Source organism: Rhincodon typus, chromosome 18 (assembly GCF_021869965.1).
Source record: "Rhincodon typus isolate 14 chromosome 18, sRhiTyp1.1, whole genome shotgun sequence".
Classification (NCBI taxonomy): domain Eukaryota; kingdom Metazoa; phylum Chordata; class Chondrichthyes; order Orectolobiformes; family Rhincodontidae; genus Rhincodon; species Rhincodon typus.
This window is the reverse complement of record NC_063349.1, coordinates 20958875-20982457: the sequence shown is the minus strand read 5'-3', so window position 1 is coordinate 20982457 and position 23583 is coordinate 20958875. Positions and strand designations below refer to the sequence as shown.

Here is a 23583-nt window from a genome sequence, read left to right as displayed (position 1 = left end):
AGAACTGGATTGAAACATCATTCCAAATTGTGTATTCAACTCGGCATGAAATTTGAGCCACTAATCTTCTAACACAGTTGCAAAAGTATTGCCACTGAGCCAAATTTGTAGTTATACTTAAAATGAATGAAGCCATAATTCAAAAAAATTATGAAAAGTAAAAAGCCTATTTATTTATCAGCAAAATATACAAACATATGGTTCAAACAAAACAGTTGGTTGCTCTTAAGTAATTGGATGTATGTATAACAATTACTGATGGTCTTACCTGTTTCGTTAAACAAGCAGGTTTTGTGCATTTTGCCCATGAAGAGTTCTAATCCTATAATAGCATAGATGATAATTACAAACAGCACCAACAAAGCGATATGTAGCAATGGGACCATGGCCTTGATGATTGAATTTAACACCACCTGGAGGCCTGCAAACACAAATAAAATGTTTTTATTTTAGAAAATACTGCAATTTTTAAATGGTTGAAATGTCACAATTAATATTGAATATTGGATAATTCCTACAAAGGTTAATGTTTGCACATTCAATTTAGTTGATTTTACGTCTGACAATTCCAAATTGATAACATAAGGTGTCTTAATATTCATACTTCCTGATAGAAGTATAAAAGGGGAATGAGTTACATAGTGTTTATTTCATGAGACTTATTTGAAAAGAAACGGTGATTACAGCAAAGATACGTTTAGTTTGTGATTTTCAATTAAAATTAATATTTAGTGTAACAGCAATGCTAAAAAAACACCTTAGGAAATAGTAAAACCCCCAAGGCACTTGGGCCTGGTCAGCATAAAGGGAAATGGCACTGGATTTTCAGATGAAACTAGGAGTGTTAACCTTCCATTCATTTAGATTGTTTTTTGAAATTACGCTCTGACTTTCATCCTGTCATCAAATGAGGAAAACGGGCAATGATTTCCCTGTACAATTTCTTCCTTTAGGTATAAAAAATGCCTTCAAAGAAATCATGCCAGGTAAAGCTCTTGAGAGTCTCTTTCAGAGTTTACATATAAAGCCTGCAAGGATTTGGATGGACTTTCAAGCATTGGGATATCGTGGGTAGTGTGGACCTGTAGTGATAACAGAAACAATGTTTTCAAATTAAATAATTTTTTGACTACTTATTTTAAAATCTCAAAACAATATCTTATTTGTATGTTCAATTTTACAAGCTATTTACAAACATATGCCTTGATTCTCTGAGAACAGATTAGATTATTACAAGAGTACAACTGATTATTTGTACAAAATATTTGGAAATTCTTTGTAATTCTCCTGCACCAGTAAAATAACTTCTCTTAAAGCCTTACCTCAAAATGTCTGGATCCCAATGCCCCACATCACCCAGAAATGTTAGTTTTATATTATCCTATAAAGAATAGTATTCTAATCCCATGAAAATATAAAAATACATTAGTACTATGAGTCCTGCACGCATTAGAGAAATGAGGCAATTGAATCAACACTTCACAGTAGAGTTTGTGCAAGGAGTTACAGAAAAAACAGAAATATCAGAACATTGAAAGCAAAAAAAAAAAATTCACTGGCATTTTTAGTAATACATAACATATCACTTTAAATCTCAATTACCTAATTACAAAATGGGTAGTTTTCACATAATTAGCACTATTGAAAAATGGTCTTTAATGAAGAAACTATAAGGCAAAATCTTCTCAGTCCCTGAACAATGTGGGAACTGGCAAATCACTTGGGAAAATAGGGTGAGATGGTCAGAAATGAGATCTTTGCAAGAATAAAAGTCAGATTCATCGAACAAATTTGGAACGGTCAGTTCAGGTGCTTGGACAGGATCACTGGACAACTTGCAATGATTAGGATCAAGGACCCATATCACTACAGTTCAGGGAGTGGGCAATGGTTAGTCCTGCAAGTTCAATGCAACCAGTCCAGAAAGCTATTCAGAGATCAATTTGGGATCCGGTTGGTCATCAGTCAGGACTGTCTATCCAAGTTGGTCAGAAGGGTGGGACACAAGTCAGTTCTCGGAGGTCATGTCAAATGAATGTCAAGAGGGATCATTACGGCCACTGCTGTAGTTGTGAAGTTGGGAAAGTATGGGGATTGGAGGCAGCATGCTGGGATGCAGAGGGGACAATACATGTGAAGGAGGGACCTCAATTTATAAGGGTGGAAGACAGTGTATGGAAGGACAGGGGTTACTGTCAGAGGGGGTGTCATTGATGGTCACAACTACTTTGGTTTCAATGGGAGAACAGTGTATCATGATGATTGGCATGGTTAAGCTGTAGGGCTGGGAATTAGGGGGTAATACTGGGAGATGAAGACATAAATGTAAGGAGGATGGGAACTGTCTTAAAGCTCAGTACTGATATGTTTAACAAGGACTGCAAGAAAGAAAGGGACATGAAGGATTGTGGGCAGGGGGACCTTCAATATAATGCTGAGCCTACAACTCACACTGCCAAGCAGGACCTGCATTGCCTTCTTGTCACATTTCAAGAAGGTCCAGGAGGTTGAAGTGTTTAACAAAGTAGGAGTATTATTAAGGTATTGCTGATTCCCTCCAAACCAGCCAATGATACCATCAATGACATCACAGGCGGCACGGTGGCTCAGCGGTTAGCCCTGCTGCCTCACAGCACCAGGGACCCGGGTTCAATTCCATCCTCAGACAACTGTCTGTGTGAAGTTTGCACATTCTCCCAGTGTCTGCGTGGGTTTCCTCCGGGTACTCCGGTTTCCTCCTCCAAAGATGTGCAGGTTAGGTGTATTGGCCATGCTAAGTTGCCCAGAGTGTTCAGGGATGTGTAGCTTAGGTGGGTTATAGGGGGATGGGTCTGGATGGGATGCTCCAAGGGTTGGTGTAGACTTGTTGGGCTGAAGGGCCTGTTTCCACACTGTACAGATTCTATGATCCTATAATCCGACATTTAAAGTGACTGTCCACCATAGTTACCAAATAAATAACACTTCCAAACCTCATGAATCATAAATATGCTCTGAAAATGGAAAATTGCTACAACCACACAATGTGTGTGTAAGGCAGACTTGATAGGGTGAAGGAAGCTGTAGGGGGCAAAGACCATAATATGATAGAATTCGCCCTGCAGTTTGAGAGGGAGCAGCTGGAATCAGATGCAATGGTATCACAACTGAGTAAAGGTAACTACAAAGAATTGAGGGAGGAGTTGGTCAGAGTTGACTGGAAGGGGAGCCCAGTAGATAAGATGGTGGAGCAGCAATGGCAGGAGATTTTTGACGTAATTCAGGAGGCACAGCAGAAATTCATCCCAAAGAAGAAGAAATATACTAAGGGGAGGATGAGGCTGACAAGGGAAATCAAGGTCAGCACAAAAGCAAAAGGAAAAACATATAATGTGGTGAAGATTACCAGGAAGCCTTTAAAAATCAGCAGAGGTCAAACTAATAGAGCAATATGGGTGGAGAAGATAAAATATGAGGGTATGCTAGCTAGTAATATAAAAGAAAATTGCAAGTCTTTTTTAAGATACGTAAGAGGTAAGAGAGAGGGAAGAGCGAATACTGAAATAATGCAAAATGAGGCTGGCGAAGTAGCTATGGAGTACAAAATAATGTCAGAGGAACTGAACAGGTACTTTTCATCGGTTTTCACAGTGGAAGACACCATTAGGATATCAGAACTTCAAGACGGTCAGGCAGCAGAGGTGAGTTTAGTGGCCATCACTAAGGAGAAAGTGCTAGAGAAGCTTAAGGGTCTGAAAGTGGATTATTCACCTGGACTGAATGGACTACACTGCAGGGTTCTGAAGGAGATAGGTGAGGAGATTGTGGAGACAGTGGTGGTGATCATTCAGGAATCACTGGGGCCAGGAAGAATACCAGAAGACTGGATAATGGCCAATGCAACACTCCTGTTGAAGGGAGGGAGGCAGAAGATGGGAAATTACATGTTGGTTAACCTGACCTCAGTCGTTGGTAAGATTTTATAGTCCATTATTAAGGATGAGCTTGTTGAGTACTTGAATGTACATGTTAAAATATGACTGAGTCAGCAAAGCTTCATCAAGAGGATGCCATGCCTGACAAATCTGTTAGAATTATTTCAGAAGGTAGCAAGCAAGTTAGATGAAGGAGAGCCAGTGGACACGACCTGTTTGAATTTCCAAAAAGCCTTTGAGAAGGTGCAACAAAGAAGGCTGCTAAATAAGACAAGAACCCAGACTGTTTGGAGCAAGGTTTGGCATGGATACAGGATTGGCTGACTGGCAAAAGGCAGAAAGTAGAGATAAAGAGATCTTTTTCAGGATGGTAGCCGGTGACTAGTGGAGTTCCAAAGGGGTCAGTATTGGGACCTAAACTATTTACATTATACATTAACAATCTGGTCAAAGGAACCAAGAGTATTGTTGCTAAGTTTGCAAATAACACAAAAATAGGTAGAGGGACAGGTAATATTTAGGAGGAAGGAAGGCTGTAGAAGGACTTGACATGTTAGGTGAGGAGGCAAAGAAGTGGCAGGTGGAATATACTGTGAGAAAATGTGAGGTTATATACTTTGGTAGGGAGAATAGATCTTAGACTACTTTCTAAATAGGGGAAGACTTTGGAAATCTGATGCACAAAGAGACTTCGGAGTCCTAGTTCAGGTTTCTCTTAAGGTTAACATGCAGGTTCAGATGGCAGCTAGGAAGGAAAATACAACATTAGCATTAAGAGAATGGATGTACTACTCAGGCTGTATAAGGCTCTGATCAGACCACATTTGGTATATAATGAGCAATTTGAGACCCGTGTCAAAGGGAGGATGTGCTGGCCTTGGAGGGGGTCCAGAGAGGTTTACAAGAAAGATACTGGGGATGAAGGGCTTTTCATATGTGGAACAGTTGAGAACTCTGCAACTGTACACCATGGAGTTTAGAAGAATAAGAGGAGAATCTCATTGAATCTTACAGAATAGTGGGAGGCCTAGAATGGACATGAAGGTGATGTTTCTGCTAATAGGAGAGACTAGGACTGAAGGCACACCCACAGAGTGAAGGGATGACCCTTTACAACTGAGATGAAGTGAAATTTCTTCAGCAAAGGGTAGTGGATCTATGAACTCAATGGCACAGAAAGCTGCGAAGGACAAATCACTGATTGTATTTAAGACAGAGATAGATAGGTTCTTAATTAGTAAGGGGATCAAAGGTTAAGGGGAGAAGGCAGGAGAATGGGGTTTAGAAACATATCAGCCATGATTGAATGGTGGAGCAGACTCAATGGGCCAAATGGCCTCTGTCTGCTCCTGTATCTTATGGTTTATGGAGAGGGAGGAATAAGCATTTATTTTCAGTCTGAGCATGGGTTCTCTTATGAATAATGAGTTCCTTCAAGAGGCAACAGCATTAATCATCATGGTCACCTATGTGTGAAATGCATGCAGTGTCCAACTATCTGGGTATAAATACTCTACAAAAGCAATCTTGACCATATTATTTATCATTACAACTTGAAGACAGTCAGCTCCGTAAAGCAGAAATAATCACTGGTGACCTTGAAAGTCTTACCTGTGAAGTCCAATTCATAAACACAATTCAAGATCTCACAGGCTGCAGGAGGGCATGGAACTGATCGTCTCTCATTTTGAACTTTAAAAAAGTATTTGCTAACATGCAGTTGCTGCTCTTGGGTGATGTGGCAAACTATCAGTAATCATATGGCATCTACTGAGCTTGCTTGATATCACTTGTGCAGATTTCATTCATTGAAATTAGGTCCCACATTAAAGTTCAATGCAGAGGCATTCCGTGGCTCACTGTACAAAGTAATTTGAATGTTGACTGCTCACATAAATAAAGACCTGTTTCTTGAACATCCACACAGGTTCATTGAAAGCGTGACCAATAGATCTAGCCACAGGAGGGATGTTGCTACTGATTCGGGCACAGAGAAATGGAGAAAGAACAGGTGGGCCAGTAAACCCAGGACCACCAGCAACTATCAAAGGCCTCCACATGAAGCAGTCGCCGCAAAAGCCCCCCTCAGAATGCAGAGGACGTACATGAGATCCAGAGTCCTCAATGAAATCCCCCCTAGATAAGCAAAGAAGTGTTGTTGCAGACTGAAGATATCCCATGACACTATCACAGAACAATGCCAACTGCTGGAGCAGGACCTTTGACCTGAAAGAATGGGTGGCCATCCAAAAACAGTGGCTTTTGAGGTGATAGCTGCACAAAATCTTAATCCAACTAGCTGCTTCCAAGGTTCCACAGGGGATCTGTGTAGCATCTCACAACCCTGAGTCACAATACATCAAGGTTGTTACTGACAATTTTTTGCTAGATCACACCACTTTATCACATTTCCCTGTATGAAAATGTGATCATATGAACATATGAACAAGAAACTAGAGTAAGCCACTCAACTTTTGACTGATTTGATTTTAACCTCAACTCTACATGTTGACATTCTTGCATACCCCAATAATTTTTCCAGCACCTTTGTAATCTAAAATCTATCTACCTCCATCATAAAATTATTTAAATATTCCACACCTATCTTCTGAGAAACAAAATTCCAAAGATCAACTGTCCGAGAGAAAACATTTTTCCCTATTTGTCTTAAATGGGCAACCCCTTATTTTTAAAACTATGACGCCTACTCCTAGATTCTCCCACATGAGAAAACATCCTTGCCACATCCACCCTTGCATTCAATTCTCCTCACAATAAAACATAACATTCTATTAACTTGCCTATTACTTGCTGCACCTGTATTTAACATTCTGCAATTCACGTATGAGGACAGCCTGCATCTCTCTGCAACCTCTCACCATCTAGACAATATGCTTTTTTTTAATTCTTTATGCGAAATGAACAACTTCCACCTTCTTGACATTGCACACCATTTGCCAGTTCTCTGCCCACTTACTTAACCTACCTATATTCCTTTGTAGGTTCCTTATGTCCTTTTGATTTAATTCATTCACTGAATGAGGGCATTGCTGGCTCGGCAGCATTTATCACCTATCTCTGATAATCCAGAGGGCAATTAAGAATCAACCACATTGCTGTGGGTCTGGAGTCACACGTATGCCAGATCAGGTAAGAATGGCAGATTATCCTTTTCTAAAGGACATTAAATATACAAACTTCTTGGCTGCACCATGAAGGAGCACCAACTCATCAACTGAAGGAGGACAGTATGGTCTAATCAGCAGGAGGTTTCCTTGCCCATGTTAAACCTAAAGCCACAAGGCTTCATTGGGTCAGAGATCAATGTTGAGGACTCCCAGAGCAACTCCCTCCCAACTGTATACCACTGTGCCACTACCTCTGCCGGGTCTGTACTGCCGGTGGAACAGGACATATCCAAGGACGGTGATGGTGGTGTTTGGGACATTGTCTGTAAGGTATAATTCTGTGAGTATGACTATGTCAGGCTGTTGCTTGACCAGTTTGAGAGATAGCTCTTCCAATTTTGGCACTAGACCCCAGATGTTGGTCAGGAGGAATTTGCAGGGTCAACAGGGCTGTTTCTGCTGTTGTCTTTTCCAGCACCTAGGTCGATGTTAGGTGATCTGCCAATTTCCATTTCTTTGAGACTTTGTAGCAATTGGTACAACTTAGTGGCTTACTAGGCCTTTTCAGAGGGCAATTGAGAGTAAACCATATTGCTGTGGGTCTGAAGTCACATGTAAGCCAGACCAGGTGAGGGTGGCAAGTTTCCTTCCCTGAAGGAGAACCATTAGTGAACCAGATGGATTTTTCCAACCATTGACAATGGATTCGTGATCTTTAGACTCTCAATTACAGATTTTTTTTTTATTGAATTCAAATTCCACCAGGATTTGAACCTGGGTGCCAGAACACTACCTAGGTCTCTGGAATAATAGTCCAGTGATAATGCCACTAGGCTATCACCTCCGCTGAGGGAGGATGATGAGAATAAAGCTGTGTGTATGTCACAGTTAAATTAGAAAGCCCAAGTTGGTTTGCTTTGACACTGACCCAGTTCTGCACATGTCCCCTGTAATTCTTACACTCATGATCTGCCAAATCCATACCTCATCCCTTAACCTTTCATATCTTCCATACCTCTTCTATGCTCTGCACATCCCACAACCTACCCTGCTGCCCCTGCATATCCACTTATTTAGTTTCTACCATGAATTGAAATCATGAGACCTGCAATAATGATATTAAACTTCTGGAATATTCAGGAATAAAACAAAAACAATCATCCATTCAAAATCCACTTAAATAAAAGCTATTAGAATCTTGTAAAACCATCAAACACAAACATGTAAACTCCACTTGAACGAAACTTGCAATTTTAATACACATAAACCTGTCAACATAACAGCATTCAAACACCTCTTTAAAATGCTTTAATCCTATTAGCTACTTATACAACTGCAAATCAAAGCCCTCGGTTCACCTCAGCTGTGTAAACAGACCCTATGGAGTTTAATTATTCGTTGAGATTGGAACTAAAACAAAGATTCATAATGTGATGCCATTGCCCAACCTTATCATAGATCATAGAAGATCATAGAATCCCTTTGGCCCAACAAGTCCACACCAACCCTCAGAGTATCCCACCCATTCCCATCCCCTATAACCCACTTAATCAACATATTAGCGAGCACTATGGGCAATTTAGCATGGCTAATCCACCTAGCGTGCACATCTTTGGACTGTGGAAGGAAACCGGAGCACCCAGAGGAAACCCACACAGTCACGAGGAGAATGTGCAAACTCCAAACAGACAGTCGCCCAAGGGTGGAATCGAACCCTGGTTCCTGGTGCTGTGAGGCAGCAGTACTAACTACTGAGCCACCATGCCAAACTCTCCACAGTTCAACATAATCAAGCCTTTGAAGTTGCTTAAACAGATAGTTATCTGCACAATTTTGTTTTAATGGCTCAGCAAACGGACTTTCAATCAAAGAAATCAGGCACCGTTCAGTTATCTCATAGGGTCAAAAGTTGCTTGGACTTTAAATCACTGTAATAATGACAGCAAGAGGACCAGATGACATGTTAATATCAACTTCTCAATACTGTTGAATATAGAAGAGGACTTTTTCTCCTCAATAAAGTATTCTAATGCACCTTAACACTTTCACAATGATGAGAAATGCTCTCTTCAATTAATTTTTAAGGATACAGCACTATGCTCAATATCTGCATTTAAAATGTGTTTATCACACAGCATCTATTTATGACATTTGAGGCTGGCAAATTCTTTTGAAAGTACCCTTCTAAATGTTCTTAACTTCACAACAGGATTTCTCCAAGGTTCATGACTCCTCTAACATGCGCTGAAACATGCCTCATAACAAAATGGGGCAGCACAGTGGCTCAATGGTTAGTACTGCTGCCTCACAGAGACCCAGGTTCATAACACAAATTTGGGCGACTGTGCAAACTCCACACAAACATTCTCTCCATGTCTGCATGTGTTTCCTCCAGGTGCTCTGGGTTCTTCCCACAGTCCAAAGATGTGCAGGTTAAGTAAATTGGACGTGCTAGATTGCCCATTATGTCCAGGGATGTGCAGGCTAGGTGAATTAGCCATAGGAAATGCAGGGTTACAGGAAAAGGGTAGAGGGGTGGGTCTGTTTAGGGTGCTTTTTGGAGGGGTGGTATAGACTCGACTGGCCAAATGGCCTGCTTCCATACTGTAGGGATTCTATGACTTTAATGATCAAAATGAACCCGATTCCATGCAATCACAAAGATGTCTAAAATGTTCATCCCCACAATGGATTAGGCAACAGTAGCATCACTGTATGTGGGCTCACTACCCTGATCCCATGTCATTAAAGTCCCACATGAAGGGAGTTGGGTCAGGAATCTTGGAATGAAGTCCTGCCCTAGCCATTTCAAAATGGATAGAGGAAGGAAAATCTGGCCTATGTATCAGCAGTGCGAATGTGGAATTGATAGCTGTAACAGAGCCATCAGATACAAAAATAGCAGAGAATAATTGAAAGTTCAGTTTACAACATTTTATGGGACATTTACACCTGGGCAATTTATTAATGTTGTCAAATTTTCCAATATCTACTTCAACAGACAAATGGGCAAATTGACAAATCTTCCAGTTTCAGTGACAGAATTATAAGATTACCATAGAGTTGGACAAGAAACTTGAACACTTAGGAGAAACAACTATGCTAGTAGTTATGGGGAAGGAATGCTATAAATTGTATCGATGTGAGATTTTGCAGGCCTTAAATAACCATCTTAAATTCTCTACCAATGCTATCTATGAATGGTATATGCTTAACACCAGAGCTCAGAAAGAGAGGGAAAAGATTGGTCAGTATGTAACTGTACTGAGATACCTAGCTGAATCTTGTAAGTTTAGGCAATTGAAGGATGACCATAACAGAGATGAGAACATCTTTGGTACAAAAGATTCTTCTGTGAAAGCACGTATTTTAAGGGAAAAGAAGCATTCCTGAAGAAAGCTAATGACAAGTGCAGAAGTTCTGAAATGGTCAATCATCAGTTGAAGAGATAAAAACTTTGCAAACAATACCAATGCACCCAGCATTGTCACTGATTAAAAGAGCAAGGCCCATGATCGGAAGCTAGTGAGGCTTCCAGAGAGAAATTCTCAGGTGACCCTAAAGCTGAATAAGAAGAAAGGCTCAAGAGTTGCAAGATCTACCATTGCGACCACATATCTATTTGCAAATGGAAAAGCCTTTCCTTCACAGCAGTTGATGAGCAGATCAGATTTTACTAAATGAATGAGCAACTGCATGGTCATCAGTCCCAGAGGTCCACCATTTTCCAAAAGCAACAAACAACTGAACAACAAAAACAGCAAACAACAACAAACTTGGGACAGAAACAGCCTCCTGTGCTTGAAGAAGCAGCAAGTGGTTGGGAAAGTAAATGGCAATAGTGAGCGAGTAGTCAGATGAACTACAGTCACCCAATGGTGTCAGGAAGCCTTGAACTGGGAGCACTTTACCCAAAGCTAGGGCCAGGAAGGGGCTAACTTTTGTCAAGGCTGGGGGTGCAGAACTGGAACTGGGAGATTGCTGCCCCTTATGGAAGCCAGGATGGTACCTTTTCCTGGGCTCAGTGGTGGGGGGAGGTATTGCAGGAGCTGTTCTGCTAGGGTTCGTGGGGCGATTGTATCAGAGATTGAGTAGGAGTGAGAAAAAGGAGGTTGCTGCAGAGGAGTCAGGAAAAGGATGCTGCTAGAAGTGTCAGAATGCGGTGAAGAGAAGGCGCCTGCAAAAGGGTGTGGAGGAAGAGAAAGAAGTAGCAAGAGGGGTTGGGTGAGGTGAAGGCTGCTGCAAGAGGGATCAGGAGAGAGAAATTAAGTCTGCAAAGGGATATGGTGAGAGAAGATGGCTGCAAACCAGGCAATGGGGAGAACATGACTCCAAGGGAGGCCTGGGAAGTCAGGGAAGTTGCAAGGAGTTGCTAGAAAGGGGGCCTGGGCAAGGAGTAGTGGGGAGAGACGAGGATGCTGCAAAGGGAAGTCACGCTGGCTACAAGATGTGGGCTAGTTAGATGACTGCAACAGGGTAGGAGAAGGTGGAAAAAGAAATAGAGAAATTGAGGCTGCAACGAGGGAGGGAACACAGAAGGTGGTTTCAAGTTTGGGGGTGGTGGGGAGGCTGAAAAGAAGGAAGAAAAGTTTTTAACCTGTCAACAAAGGAACATTCAGTTAATTAGGAGCCAGAAAAACTTGGGTAATGAATCACTTGCAACTGAATGTGGTATCTCTGGTTTAAGCTTATGTTCATGAGTTACTGCCTGGGCAAAATGCAATGAATGTAATGAATACTGCAATAATTGTTAAATCTGAGACTAAGATCTAAGATCGGACATATAGCAAAAATAGTAGCAACTGTCTGGTTAATAACAACTTAATGCGTATGTGATAGAAACATATGAGCTCAACCTTAACAGTCTGGAAGGTCTGTTTAGGATGATGACCCCTTATGTGTAGAAGTATGTTCGTTAATTTGAAAAGAATATGCTTTTGCTAACTTATGCCTGTTTTCCTGTGCGAATAAAAATACTGTCATGTTTAGGAAATGAATCCTTTCCTTTTGTGTTGTAATTTTTAGTTGATGAAGGGAAGGTGATTATTGAATTGAATTCTCTTCAATAATTTGGCTACATTGTGACTCAGAACAGAATGTGCCAACATAAACAACTAGGTAAAGTTACTATATGCATGCATTACCTAATAAAGGAGTTAATGAGAAAGACAAAGGACTTCCTGGAATTCAAAAAAGAGCCCTCGAAAATTAAAAATGGGCCTGTAAGAAAATCTTGAGAGGTGAAAAAATGTGCACTGCTGCCAGTATCTACAAAGTTTTGCTCTCCCATTGTTTCCTCCATACTGGGCTTTTAGCATGGTTAGTTTCAATTTAAATTGACAAACTATTTACTGCTTAGTTAAAATGTGTATTTTTTGTGATACCAAAACCAACATGTGTGGACAGAAATAGCACGGTAGGCGAACTAGCTAGTACTAATTTACTGGAAGGTTTTCATTCCACTTTTAAACTTGGAGGTGAAATCGGGAATCATGAGAGAATGATATATATCATTGTTAGTTCAAGACATTCAGATTTGCACATGGGATTGTTGTTGCACTGTTTTTTCGTGAACTTCATGCCTTTGGATATTGTTCCTATCTGGATGTTGCATCGGGCCAGTTTCAAAGGAGTAGAATCATTTGCGTAATGTGAGCAACCAAATTGTGTATAATTGTTTGACAAAACCATTCCCAAATGATGATGATAATGACAGATTGTCAGTTCTAGGAACCTGAAAGATGTGAAGGGTGGGTAAATATTAAATGTTGAAAAGTATTGAATATGCAGTCTGTTGCATCGGCTGTGAGGCTGTCCTGTGTTCTAAGACTGTTGCAGGTGCAAAAGAACAGTGGGCTTGCCTAGGCAAGAAATCTAGTACCTAAGATGCAGTCAGAGTATATAGCAGGACACAACCAAAAGAAAAACATCTGTAGCATGCTGACCACAACTGCAGACAGTACACCAGAGTCCCAAATAAACACAAGCACATACACCAAGTTAGCATCAAGACAGGGCCAAGATTCAGAGTGAAAGAATTGTGTATAAGAAGTCAAACGGTTAGAAGCTTTTGCCTCTGTTAATATCATGTGGCAGAAGAAAATTGCTAAACACATACTCAAAATAAAAATGGGAACTAGAGCAAGCAACCAGTCAGAATTCTGTACCTGGACAATATGCATGTGGATCATTGGAAGTTCAGGAAATCACCTATAATAGCAAAACTGACTGCATGAAATGGATCACCCATCCCTTGCATTTGTACATTGATGATGATATATAGCTATGGCAATTCTGCATGGAAACCACATGGAATACCAAGTATTTAACTTGATGAAGATAAATAGACCAGCAATTGCACCACTACGAGAGCGAACAGAAATCCACACTATACCCATTGATGAAGTTATCAAGATATCAATTGCAGTAGAACAGGTCAAGAATACATGCGTTGAGTCAGATCACAACTTACAATAAATATACCCAGACAGATTCAATGCTGTAGGTAAGTTCAAAGGTGACACTTAGGTATGCGCCTAAGAGAAGGTGCATCAATCAACTCCCAGAAAGTAGGAGACTCTGACATAGAATCAAGGTTTAAGACAGAGCTGAATGATATGGAAATTAATGGTTTGTCCCAAGTGTATAAAAGTACACAAGCTGTTGCAGATGAACATAGGTCAAATGAAAGTTTTTAGCTCGATTAATTCGGTAATGGGATCTATCCCAACCCAGGGAAAGTCAAAGAAATACAACACATGCCTACTCCTCAAGGCAAAGAAGACTTGCGGAGATATCTCGGGTTTATATTTGCTGGAGCACAAAAGAATGGGCAGGGTGGAATCTTTAAAAACCTACAAAATTTTAACAGGAGTAAATAAGATAGTTACTGTAAGGGGCAGTCACAGCCTAAGAAACTTCAACATTTGCTACAAATCCAATAATAAAATAGTTACCTTGGAAACTCATTGAGCTGATTAGCAAATGTGAACAAGAATGCATAAATTCCAGTAGATTTACAACTAGACAATACAGACAACAAGCTGAAGATATGGTACAGTTGCTTTGAAAACATTTGGTCAGTGCAACTGCAATCAACCTGAGGAAAAGAAATACAGTTAATAATCCACAACTGATGGCCTAAAGGAAGAGAATTAGGCGCACCAGAGTCATCAGCTACAGCAATACAAAGAACCTCTACACCCTCACGAAATTCTGTCAGTACCTTGGTCCAAAATGGCAACAGACATTTACCATACATTGTAAAGGATTTTTTCCTAGTCACCACCTATTGTTCCAATTTTCTAATTTTAGTTAAAGGATAGTTAAAGGACACTAAGAGTGGCCATGACAGCCATAATGAGTACAATATTCAATCCATTTGATACACCTGCAGCAATCATATCTGACTATGACGCTATATAGGCAGACCTTTTAGGGACATGTGTGGCCAACAGAATGTAAACTATGTGGTAGCTGCATCAAATTATCCTAGATAATGCTGAGATAGATAATAGATTGCTAAGCGAATTGTGCATTCATTAAAACTCATTATGAAGTGCAGGGCCACAAAACAAGATCTTGATATTGCCATATTACACCAAAGAGCAACACCAATCCATATACACCAACCATCAGTGACAGAGACCCTGTTTTGAAGGGAAGTTAGGACAATCCCGCTGTGCCATCATTTGTACAAGTCACAAAAATATTGAACAAACTTCTCAAAAAGGAGGGAGAATGAAAATGCTACATAACTGACTTGCTGCTGCACAATGACCCATTCTGCGCGTAGGTCAGAGTCATAAATGCTATTGAGGGAATCTGTTTAGCTGCAGGAGTATTCTAATTGTGCAGTGAGTCTAAATCCTTCAAAGTCATAGCATCCGATGGAGCAACTTTGAGGAGAAACAGAAAGCAACTACACATTGAATATACGCAAAGATACACCTTGATAATGAAAGTGTGGAATAATATTTAACAACAACCAGTACTCTTAAAAACATGCAAAAGACAGACACGTATACAAGTTGAAAGCAGCCAATTATAATATCTTAATCCCCAAAAGGTTAAACCATCAATATTTCTGGAAGGATTGTCAAATAACTTATACATCATACAGATTCTTAGACCCGTAAATTCCACAATTCTTGTTTCTACGCAAATAGCTTTGGAATTACTAATTTATAATGGGATTCTGTGAATCACTTGCTGCACATAACTTAACTAAAACGCATTCAGGTGGACAAGTCCCCAGGTCCAGATGGAATCTATCCCAGGTTACTGAGGGAAGCGAGAGAGGAAATAGCTGGGGCCTTAACAGATATCTTTGCAGCATTCTTGAGCACGGGTGAGGTCCCAGAGGACTGGAGAATTGCTAATGTTGTCCCCTTGTTTAAGAAGGGTAGCAAGGATAATCCAGGTAATTATAGACGGGTGAGCCTGACGTCAGAGGTGGGGAAGCTGCTGGAGGAGAAACTGAGGGATCGGATCTATTTACATTTGGAAGAAAATGGGTTAATTAGTGATAGGCAGCATGGTTTTGTGCAGGGAAGGTCATGTCTTACCAACTTGATAGAATTCTTTGAGGAAGTGGCAAAGTTGACAGATGAGGGAAGGATTGTGGATGTCATATACATGGACTTCAGTAAGGTGCTTGATAAGATTCCCTATGGTAGGCTGATGGAGAAAGTGAAGTTGCATGGGGTCCAGGGCGTACTGGCTAGATGGATAGTGAACTGGCTGGGCAACAGGAGACAGAGAGTTGTAGTGGAAGGGAGTTTCTCAAAATGGAGAACTGTGACCAGTGGTGTTCCACAGGAATCCGTGTTGGGACCACTGTTGTTTGTGATATACATAATTGATCTGGAGGAAGGTATAGATGGTCTGATTAGCAAGTTTGCAGATGACACTAAGATTGGTAAAGTAGCAGTTAGTGAAGGGGACTGTTGGAGAATACAGCAGAATACAGATAGATTGGAGAGTTGGACAGAGAAATGGCAGATGGAGTTCAATCCAGGCAAATGCGAGGTGATGCATTTTGGAAGATCCAATTCAAGAGCGAACTATACGATAAATGGAAAAGCCCTGGGGAGAATTGATGCACAGAGAGATCTGGGTGTTCAGGTCCATATTGTATAGGACTTTGGTTCGACCACATTTGGAATACTGCATACAGTTCTGGTCGCCACATTACCAAAAAGGATGTGGATGCTTTGGAAAGGGTGCAAAGGAGGTTCACCAGGATGTTGCCTGGTATGGAGGGCGCTAGCTATGAAGAGAAGTTGAGTAGATTAGGATTATTTACATTAGAAAGACGGAGGTTGAGGCGGGACCTGATCGAGGTCTACAAAATCATGAGAGGTATAAACAGGGTGGATAGCAAGAAGCTTTTTCCCAGAGTGGGAATTACTAGGGGTCACGATTTCAAGGTGAGAGGGGAAAAGTTTAAGGGAGATATGCATGGAAAGTTCTTTATGCAGAGGGTGGTGGGTGCCTGGAACGCGTTGCCAGCGGAGGTGGTAGGGGCGGGCACGATAGCGTCATTTAAGATGTATCTAGACAGATACATGAATGGGCAGGGAGCAGAGGGATACAGATCCTTGGAAAATAGGCGACAGGTTTAGAGAGAGGATCTGGATCGGCGCAGGCTTAGAGGGCCTGTTCCTGTGCTGTAATTTTCTTTGTTCTAATCTTGGAGAAAATAAGAGGATGTTGTAATACTGTTTCAAAAGCGGAGTATGTCGCTTAGCCGAGGACCAAGATGATATCATATTACCAGCAATCAAGAAGGGTCCAACATGGCAGAAAGGTAGACTAGGGATGGATATATCAGTTGCTCTATAACTGCAAGTTGTCAGTTTGTCTTTTAAGTGAACCTATTCGAGATTTTCAAATAAACTCAATCTATGCTCCTTACCAGTCCAGTATTAGAATTATATTTCTGTGTTAAGGAATGCAAACAAGAATACAACACCACTTAAGTCTACAGCTGTGATTCATGTAAACAACATCTGTAGATGGCTTCAAAAGTATGCACGAACACAAAGACAGACAATGTAATTGGTAAGCAATGGAAAGCAATAGCCAGTCTGAGACAGTACGACAGGAACTGTGTGTTTAGAAAAGTACATAAGCCTGGGGTTTTTAATATAAACATTCAGAGGCTGCCTATCTCCCATCTCCCAGCCCTCGTTCCCAATACAGGTCACTCCCCCTGGCCTGGTGCAGGTTAATCCCACCCGCCAAAACCCCACACCCACTAATGACCTTTATTCCTTTCCCACTAGGACAGCTGCACATATGCCAATGGTCATAGCCAGTTGACGTCATGGGCCATGTCTGCATATGCACTGATATTTTAGTATTACGGGTAATCGCTTTGTAATGCAATACCCTGCTTGGTGTGCATGTCCTTGACCTACAGGTGAACACAAGATTTTCATCATGCACAACCCATATCTAAGAACAAATAATTTAATGTTACCATGATTATAAAGTTTGAAAGACCATTGTTGTCTATGCCACTCAGCATGGCACTTAGATGATGTCAAAGTAGGCATGGCACAGTAAATCTTCTCATTCAGCATGTTAAATCTATGTGTAGAAGAGATTAGCAGTTCATTGTGTGTCAAAACAGGAAACTAGAAATCAAGAGTATGAAATTATCACTTTCATTTATTTGCAAGAGAAGCATGACTGACTCCAAGTGGAAAATAAATAATGAATTATAAAGGAAGTCTTAAGAAGTATGGATATGGTACACTTACATCATTACTCCAAACTAGACAAGGAGCATAGGACCAGTAAACATAAATAGAAATGGGTGAAAAACAATTTTAGAACAGTTATTTCAATGAATTTCTTGCTCAAAGAATGACAGAAATTTTTATACTTTACCAAGCAAATAGAGAAAGCATTTGCATTTTTTTAAGTGAAGTTAAATAACCCGGAAGGCGATTTTAATTGTACAGTAGGAACAAGACAGCTATGCAGATATTATGACCGTAAGAAATAGGAACAGGAATAGGCCATTTGGCCCTGCTCTGTCATTCAATAGGATTATGGCTCATCTGTCATTCCTCATGTCTACTTTCCTGCATTTTCTCCATCATCCTAGATTCCCCTACTGATCAAGAACTTATCTAAGTCAACCTCAGATATATACAAGGATTCTCTGTGGTAATGTTTACAATAAACTCAACCCTTTGAGAGAAGAAATTCTTCCTCATCTTAGACTTAAATTGGCACCCCTTTATTCTGAGACTATGCCCTCTGGTCCCAGACTGTCCCATGAGATGAAACATCATCTCATTTACCCTGTCAAGCCCTTAGGAATCTCAAATATTTCAATGAAATCACCTCTCATTCTTCCAAATGCCAATGAGTAGAGTCCCAATCTGTTTATGGACCAGACCAAACCCCCTCAAACTATTCAGAAGATAGTCAAGACCCTAACTTTTTCTTATTTTTAAGATAAATATAAGCTGTTGCATTCCAGATGCCATTCGATTGGTCAAACTGCCAGGTTTAAAGCAAAACACACTTTATTCATCCACTATAGTTAAAATACAACAAAAGAAAGAAGGAATTGGAATAACTTAACTCACTGGAAAACTTAACAGAACAGCAGATATAGTTACTACTAATAATAAACTGTTCCAATATAGCAATGTCCCATAAACGCACCCTTGGCAAAAGGTAAATTCAGAAAACACATGGTCTCACATGTAGTTCTCCAATCCAGGAGGAAAGAACATCAAAAGACAATTCTGAAAGAGAGGGAACTCCAATTTTCAGCTGTAACAAAGAGATGTGACAGCTTTTCACAACCCAATCAGCTTCTGCTGAAAGCTAAATGAAAGACCCTAGTTCTGTGGGAGCTTGACCACACCCCTTCAGACTACTTCTATTGTACCAACTTTAAAAAAAACCCAAGGCCTCACAAGCTGTTTACTTTAGTGGTTCTGGTAGACTGCTTTATACCTCTGCCTTAAAACCTTTCTTCAAAAGAAACCAGGACAAAACACACCGCTTAAAGCCACAGCTTTGTCACATTAGCTGATTCGTAAGAGCAAGAACCAGTGTTCTTGCGAAAAGGATAAATAGGGTGGTCACTAGGACTTTAAACTAGTGAGTTGGGGGAAAGGGAAAGGGAAAACGACATGGCGTATGATCGTAAATAAAAAGGTAAGCAGCAGGTTAGCATGTGTGCAGGAGGGTTTAAGTTCAAGGCAGACTATGAAAGAAGCAAAAAGGAAGGATAACTCAGGAGATATTATTAGAGATGTTGGAAATCATGAGGGTAAGAAAGCTAGCATAAAGGCACTTTACCTGAATGCTCATAGCATTCGTAACAAGGTTGATGAGTTAACGGCACAAATCATCGCGAATGAATATGATTTGGTAGCCATTATGCAGACATGGTTACAGGATGGTCACGACTGGGAGCTAAATATCCAAGGGTACCAGACTATTCGGAAGGACAGACAGGAAGGTAAGGGAGGTGGTGTAGCTCTGATATTCAAGGACGCCATCAGGGCGGTGCTGAGAGATGATTATAGGTTCTATGGAGAATGAGGTTGAATCCATTTGGGTGGAAATTAGAAATTCTAAGAGGAAAAAGTCACTGATAGGCGTAGTCTGTAGGCCACCAAATAATAACCTCACATTGGGGCGGCAATAAACAAAAAAATAACTAATGCCTGTAAAAATGGTACGGCAATTATCATGGGGGATTTTAACCTACATATAGATTGGTCGAACCAGCTCGGTCAGGGTAGCCTTGAGGAGGAGTTCGTTGAGTGTATCCGTGATAGTTTTCTTGAACAGTATGTAATGGAACCAATGAGGGAGCAAGCTATCCTAGATCTGGTCCTGTGTAATGAGACAGGAATAATTAATGACCTCATAGTTAGGGATCCTCTTGGAAGGAATGATCACAGTATGGTTGAATTTAGAATACAGATGGAGTGTGTGAAGATAAAATCCAATACCAGGGTCCTGTGCTTGAACAAGGGGAACTACAATAGAATGAGGGAGGACTTGGCTAAAGTAGACTGGAAACAAAGATTTTATGGTGGGACAGTTGACGAGCAGTGGAGGACTTTCAAAGCAATTTTTCAAAGTGCTCAGCAAAAGTATATTCCAATGAAAAGGAAGGACTGTAAGAAAAGGGGTAATCTGCCATGGGTGTCTAAAGAAATAAGGGAGGCTATCAAATTGAAAGAGAAGGCATACAAAGTGGCCAAAAACAGCATGAAACTAGAAGATTGGGAAAACTTTAAAGGTCAACAGAAAGCCACAAAAAGAGCTACAAAGAAAAGTAAGATAGAACACGAGAAAAAACTAGCACAGAATATAAAGACAGATAGCAAAAGTTTCTATAAATATATAAAACGAAAAAGAGTGGCTAAAGTAAACGTTGGCCCTTTAGAGCATGAGAAGGGTAATTTAGTTATGGGATATGATGAAATGGCCGAGGCATTGAACAGGTATTTTGTATCGGTCTTCACAGTGGAAGACACTAATAACATGCCAGTAATTGACAAAGAGACGAAGGTAGGTGAGGACCTGGAAACAATCATTATTATGGAAGAGGTAGTATTGGGCAAGCTAATGGAGCTAAGGATTGATAAGTCTCCTGGCTCTGATGGAATGCATCCCAGGGTACTAAAAGAGATGGCAGGAGAAATAGCAGGTGCACTGGCGGTAATTTTCCAAAACTCGCTGGACTCTGGGGCAGTCCCAGCAGGTTGGAAAACAGCAAATGTGACGCCACTGTTTAAAAAAGGAAGTAGACAAAAGATGGGGAATTATAGACCGGTTAGCTTAACCTCTGTAGTGGGGAAGATGCTTGAGTCTATTATCAAGGAAGAAATAGCAAGGCATCTTGATAGAAATTGTCCTGTTGGGCAGACGCAGCATGGGTTCATGAAGGGCAGGTCATGCTTGACAAATCTTTTGGAATTCTATGAAGACATTATGAGCAAGGTGGACAATGGGGACCCAGTGGATGCGGTGTACCTAGATTTCCAAAAGGCCTTCGACAAGGTGCCGCACAAGAGGCTACTGCATAAGATAAGGATGCATGGCATTAAGGGTAAAGTACTAGCATGGATAGAGGATTGGTTGACTAACAGGAAGCAAAGAGTGGGGAAAAATGAGTGCTATTCTAGCTGGCAGTCAGTGACTAGTGGTGTGCCTCAGGGATCGGTGTTGGGACCGCAACTTATATAGATGATTTGGAGTTGGGGACCACTTGTAGGGTGTCAAAGTTTGCAGATGACACTAAGATGAGTGGCAGAGCAAAGTGTGCAGAGGACTGTGAAACTTTGCAGAGGAACATAGATACATTGAGTGAGTGGGCAAAGGTCTGGCAGATGGAATACAATGTAAATAAATGTGAAGTCATACATTTTGCTAGGAGTAATAGTAAAAAGGATTATTACTTGAATGGTAAAAAGTTGCAGCATGCTGCTATGCAGAGGGGCCTGGGTGTCTTTGTGCATGAATCACAGAAGGTAGGTCTGCAGGTACAAGTAATTAGGAAGGCAAATGGAATTTTGTCCTTCATTGCTAAAGGGATTGAAATTAAAAGCAGAGAGGTTATGTTGCAGCTGTACAAGGTGCTGGTGAGGCCACACCTGGAGTACTGTGTGCAGTTTTGGTCTCCTTACTTGAGAAAGGATGTATTGGCACTGGAGGGGGTGCAAAGGAGGTTCACTAGGTTGATTCCGGAGTTGAGGGGGTTGGCTTATGAGGAGAGACTGAGAAGATTGGGATTATATTCATTGGAATTCAGAAGATTGAGGGGGGATCTTATAGAAACATATAAAATTATGAAGGGAATAGATAAGATAGAAGTAGAGAGGATGTTTCCACTGGCAGGTGAAGCTAGGACAAGAGGGCATAGCCTCAAGATTAGAGGGAGCAGATTTAGGACTGAATTGAGAAGGAATTTCTTCACCCAGAGGGTTGTTAATCTATGGAATTCCTTGCCCAGTGAAGTAGTTGACGCTACTTCAGTAAACGTTTTTAAAGATAAGGTAGATTTTTTTTGAACAATGAAGGAATTAAGGGATATGGTAAGAACGTGGGTAAGTGGATCTGAGCCCACGAAAAGATCAGCCATGATCTTACTGTTTGGCGGAGCAGGCTCAAAGGGCTGGACGGCCTACTCCTGCTCCTAGTTCTTATTTATTATAAGACAATCCCTCCATAACAGGAATTATCCAGTGAACTGCCTCCAATGAAACAATATCTTTCCTTAAAATGAGGGGACTAAATCTGCTGATAGTGCTTCAGGCATAGTCTCATCAGAACCTTGTAGAGTTGCAGTAGGACTTCCCTACTCTTATACTCCAAACTCCTTGAAATAAGTGCCAACAATTCCATTGGCCTTCTTGAATATGTACTGCACCTGTGCTGCTCAATTCCTGCCTGTTACCATTTTAACAGCCACTTTAGTCACCAAGTAGAAAGAGGCAAGCATGAATACACACAACATAAGGCAATGAATCAGACCCCAATATGTTCTTGACACCAAATTGCTGAGATGCCACACCGCATTGAAATCCCGAAGTAAAACCTAGCTGGACTGGTTTAAAAGAATGACTGAAAACCATCTCTAGGGGTAATCAAATTATAGGGAACTATTTCGATTCTTTTTTATGAATTTGAGAGATCTTTGACTTTGTTTCTGATTTTTTTTCTTTATTTACCCAAAGTAATCTCTTCTAGCTTATCATGCATGCCATTCCTGCTTCAATATGTAGATTTTTCATCCACAGATGCAGGCAAATATGAAAATTTACATCATCTTCCAGGACATCAGTGTGTTAGCACAACACCACCTCTGGACTACATTCCCAGGGGCAAAATCAGGCTGGAAGGGCTTCTCACGTGTGATAGGCAGCCAATTAAGGAACACAACAAGCTAATTTCAACCAATTATCTGAGGCTGACTAGAAATCCCTCGTCAGCTTCTCGAATTCTTATGGCATTAGAAATAATTCATTTGCTTGGAGGCAGTTTAGGGTGATAAATGCTCCAGGTAGTCTTTGAAGTGCTTCCTGCCCACCTGGCTACAGCTATAAAAATAGCCTGGGTTTTGTTAACCTGTCAGTTGCCCTATGTGGCTTCTTTCTCATTTAAAAGTTTTAAAGGTTTCTGAGAGTGCACTTCAAAGTGGAGGCTCTCTCTCTGTTTCTTTCTATCTCTAATCTGAAACAACAGACTTCAGCTCCTCCCAAGCTGGAGAACCTCCCACTGGCATTTGTAATTGAATGGTAAGCACAGCCTGTGGACAATAGTCAGGCAATTTCATGGAAAATCACTGCTGGGTGACCTCACTATGCAATGTCTGTTGGGATTCCCATTTAACCGCAATACCGGGGCCCCAATCCAAAACCCAAAGTGTTATCTGCGATAACAAGGTGTGGAGCTGGATGAACACAGCAGGCCAAGCAGCATCAGAGAAGCAGGAAAGCTGATGTTTCGGGCCTAGACCCTTCTTCAGAAAGGTCTAGGCCCGAAACGTC

General features: G+C 40.9%; 1 protein-coding gene across 1 annotated transcript in view; it reads right to left on the bottom strand.

Moving 5' to 3' along the window:
- The window catches only part of LOC109920177 (voltage-dependent L-type calcium channel subunit alpha-1C-like), a 656132-nt gene that overhangs the window by 487178 nt on the left and 145371 nt on the right, over positions 1-23583 (bottom strand). The window contains exon 6 of the mRNA XM_048607862.1: positions 269-421. Coding sequence (XP_048463819.1) covers positions 269-421 — 153 coding nt within the window. The remainder of the gene's footprint in view (positions 1-268; positions 422-23583) is intronic.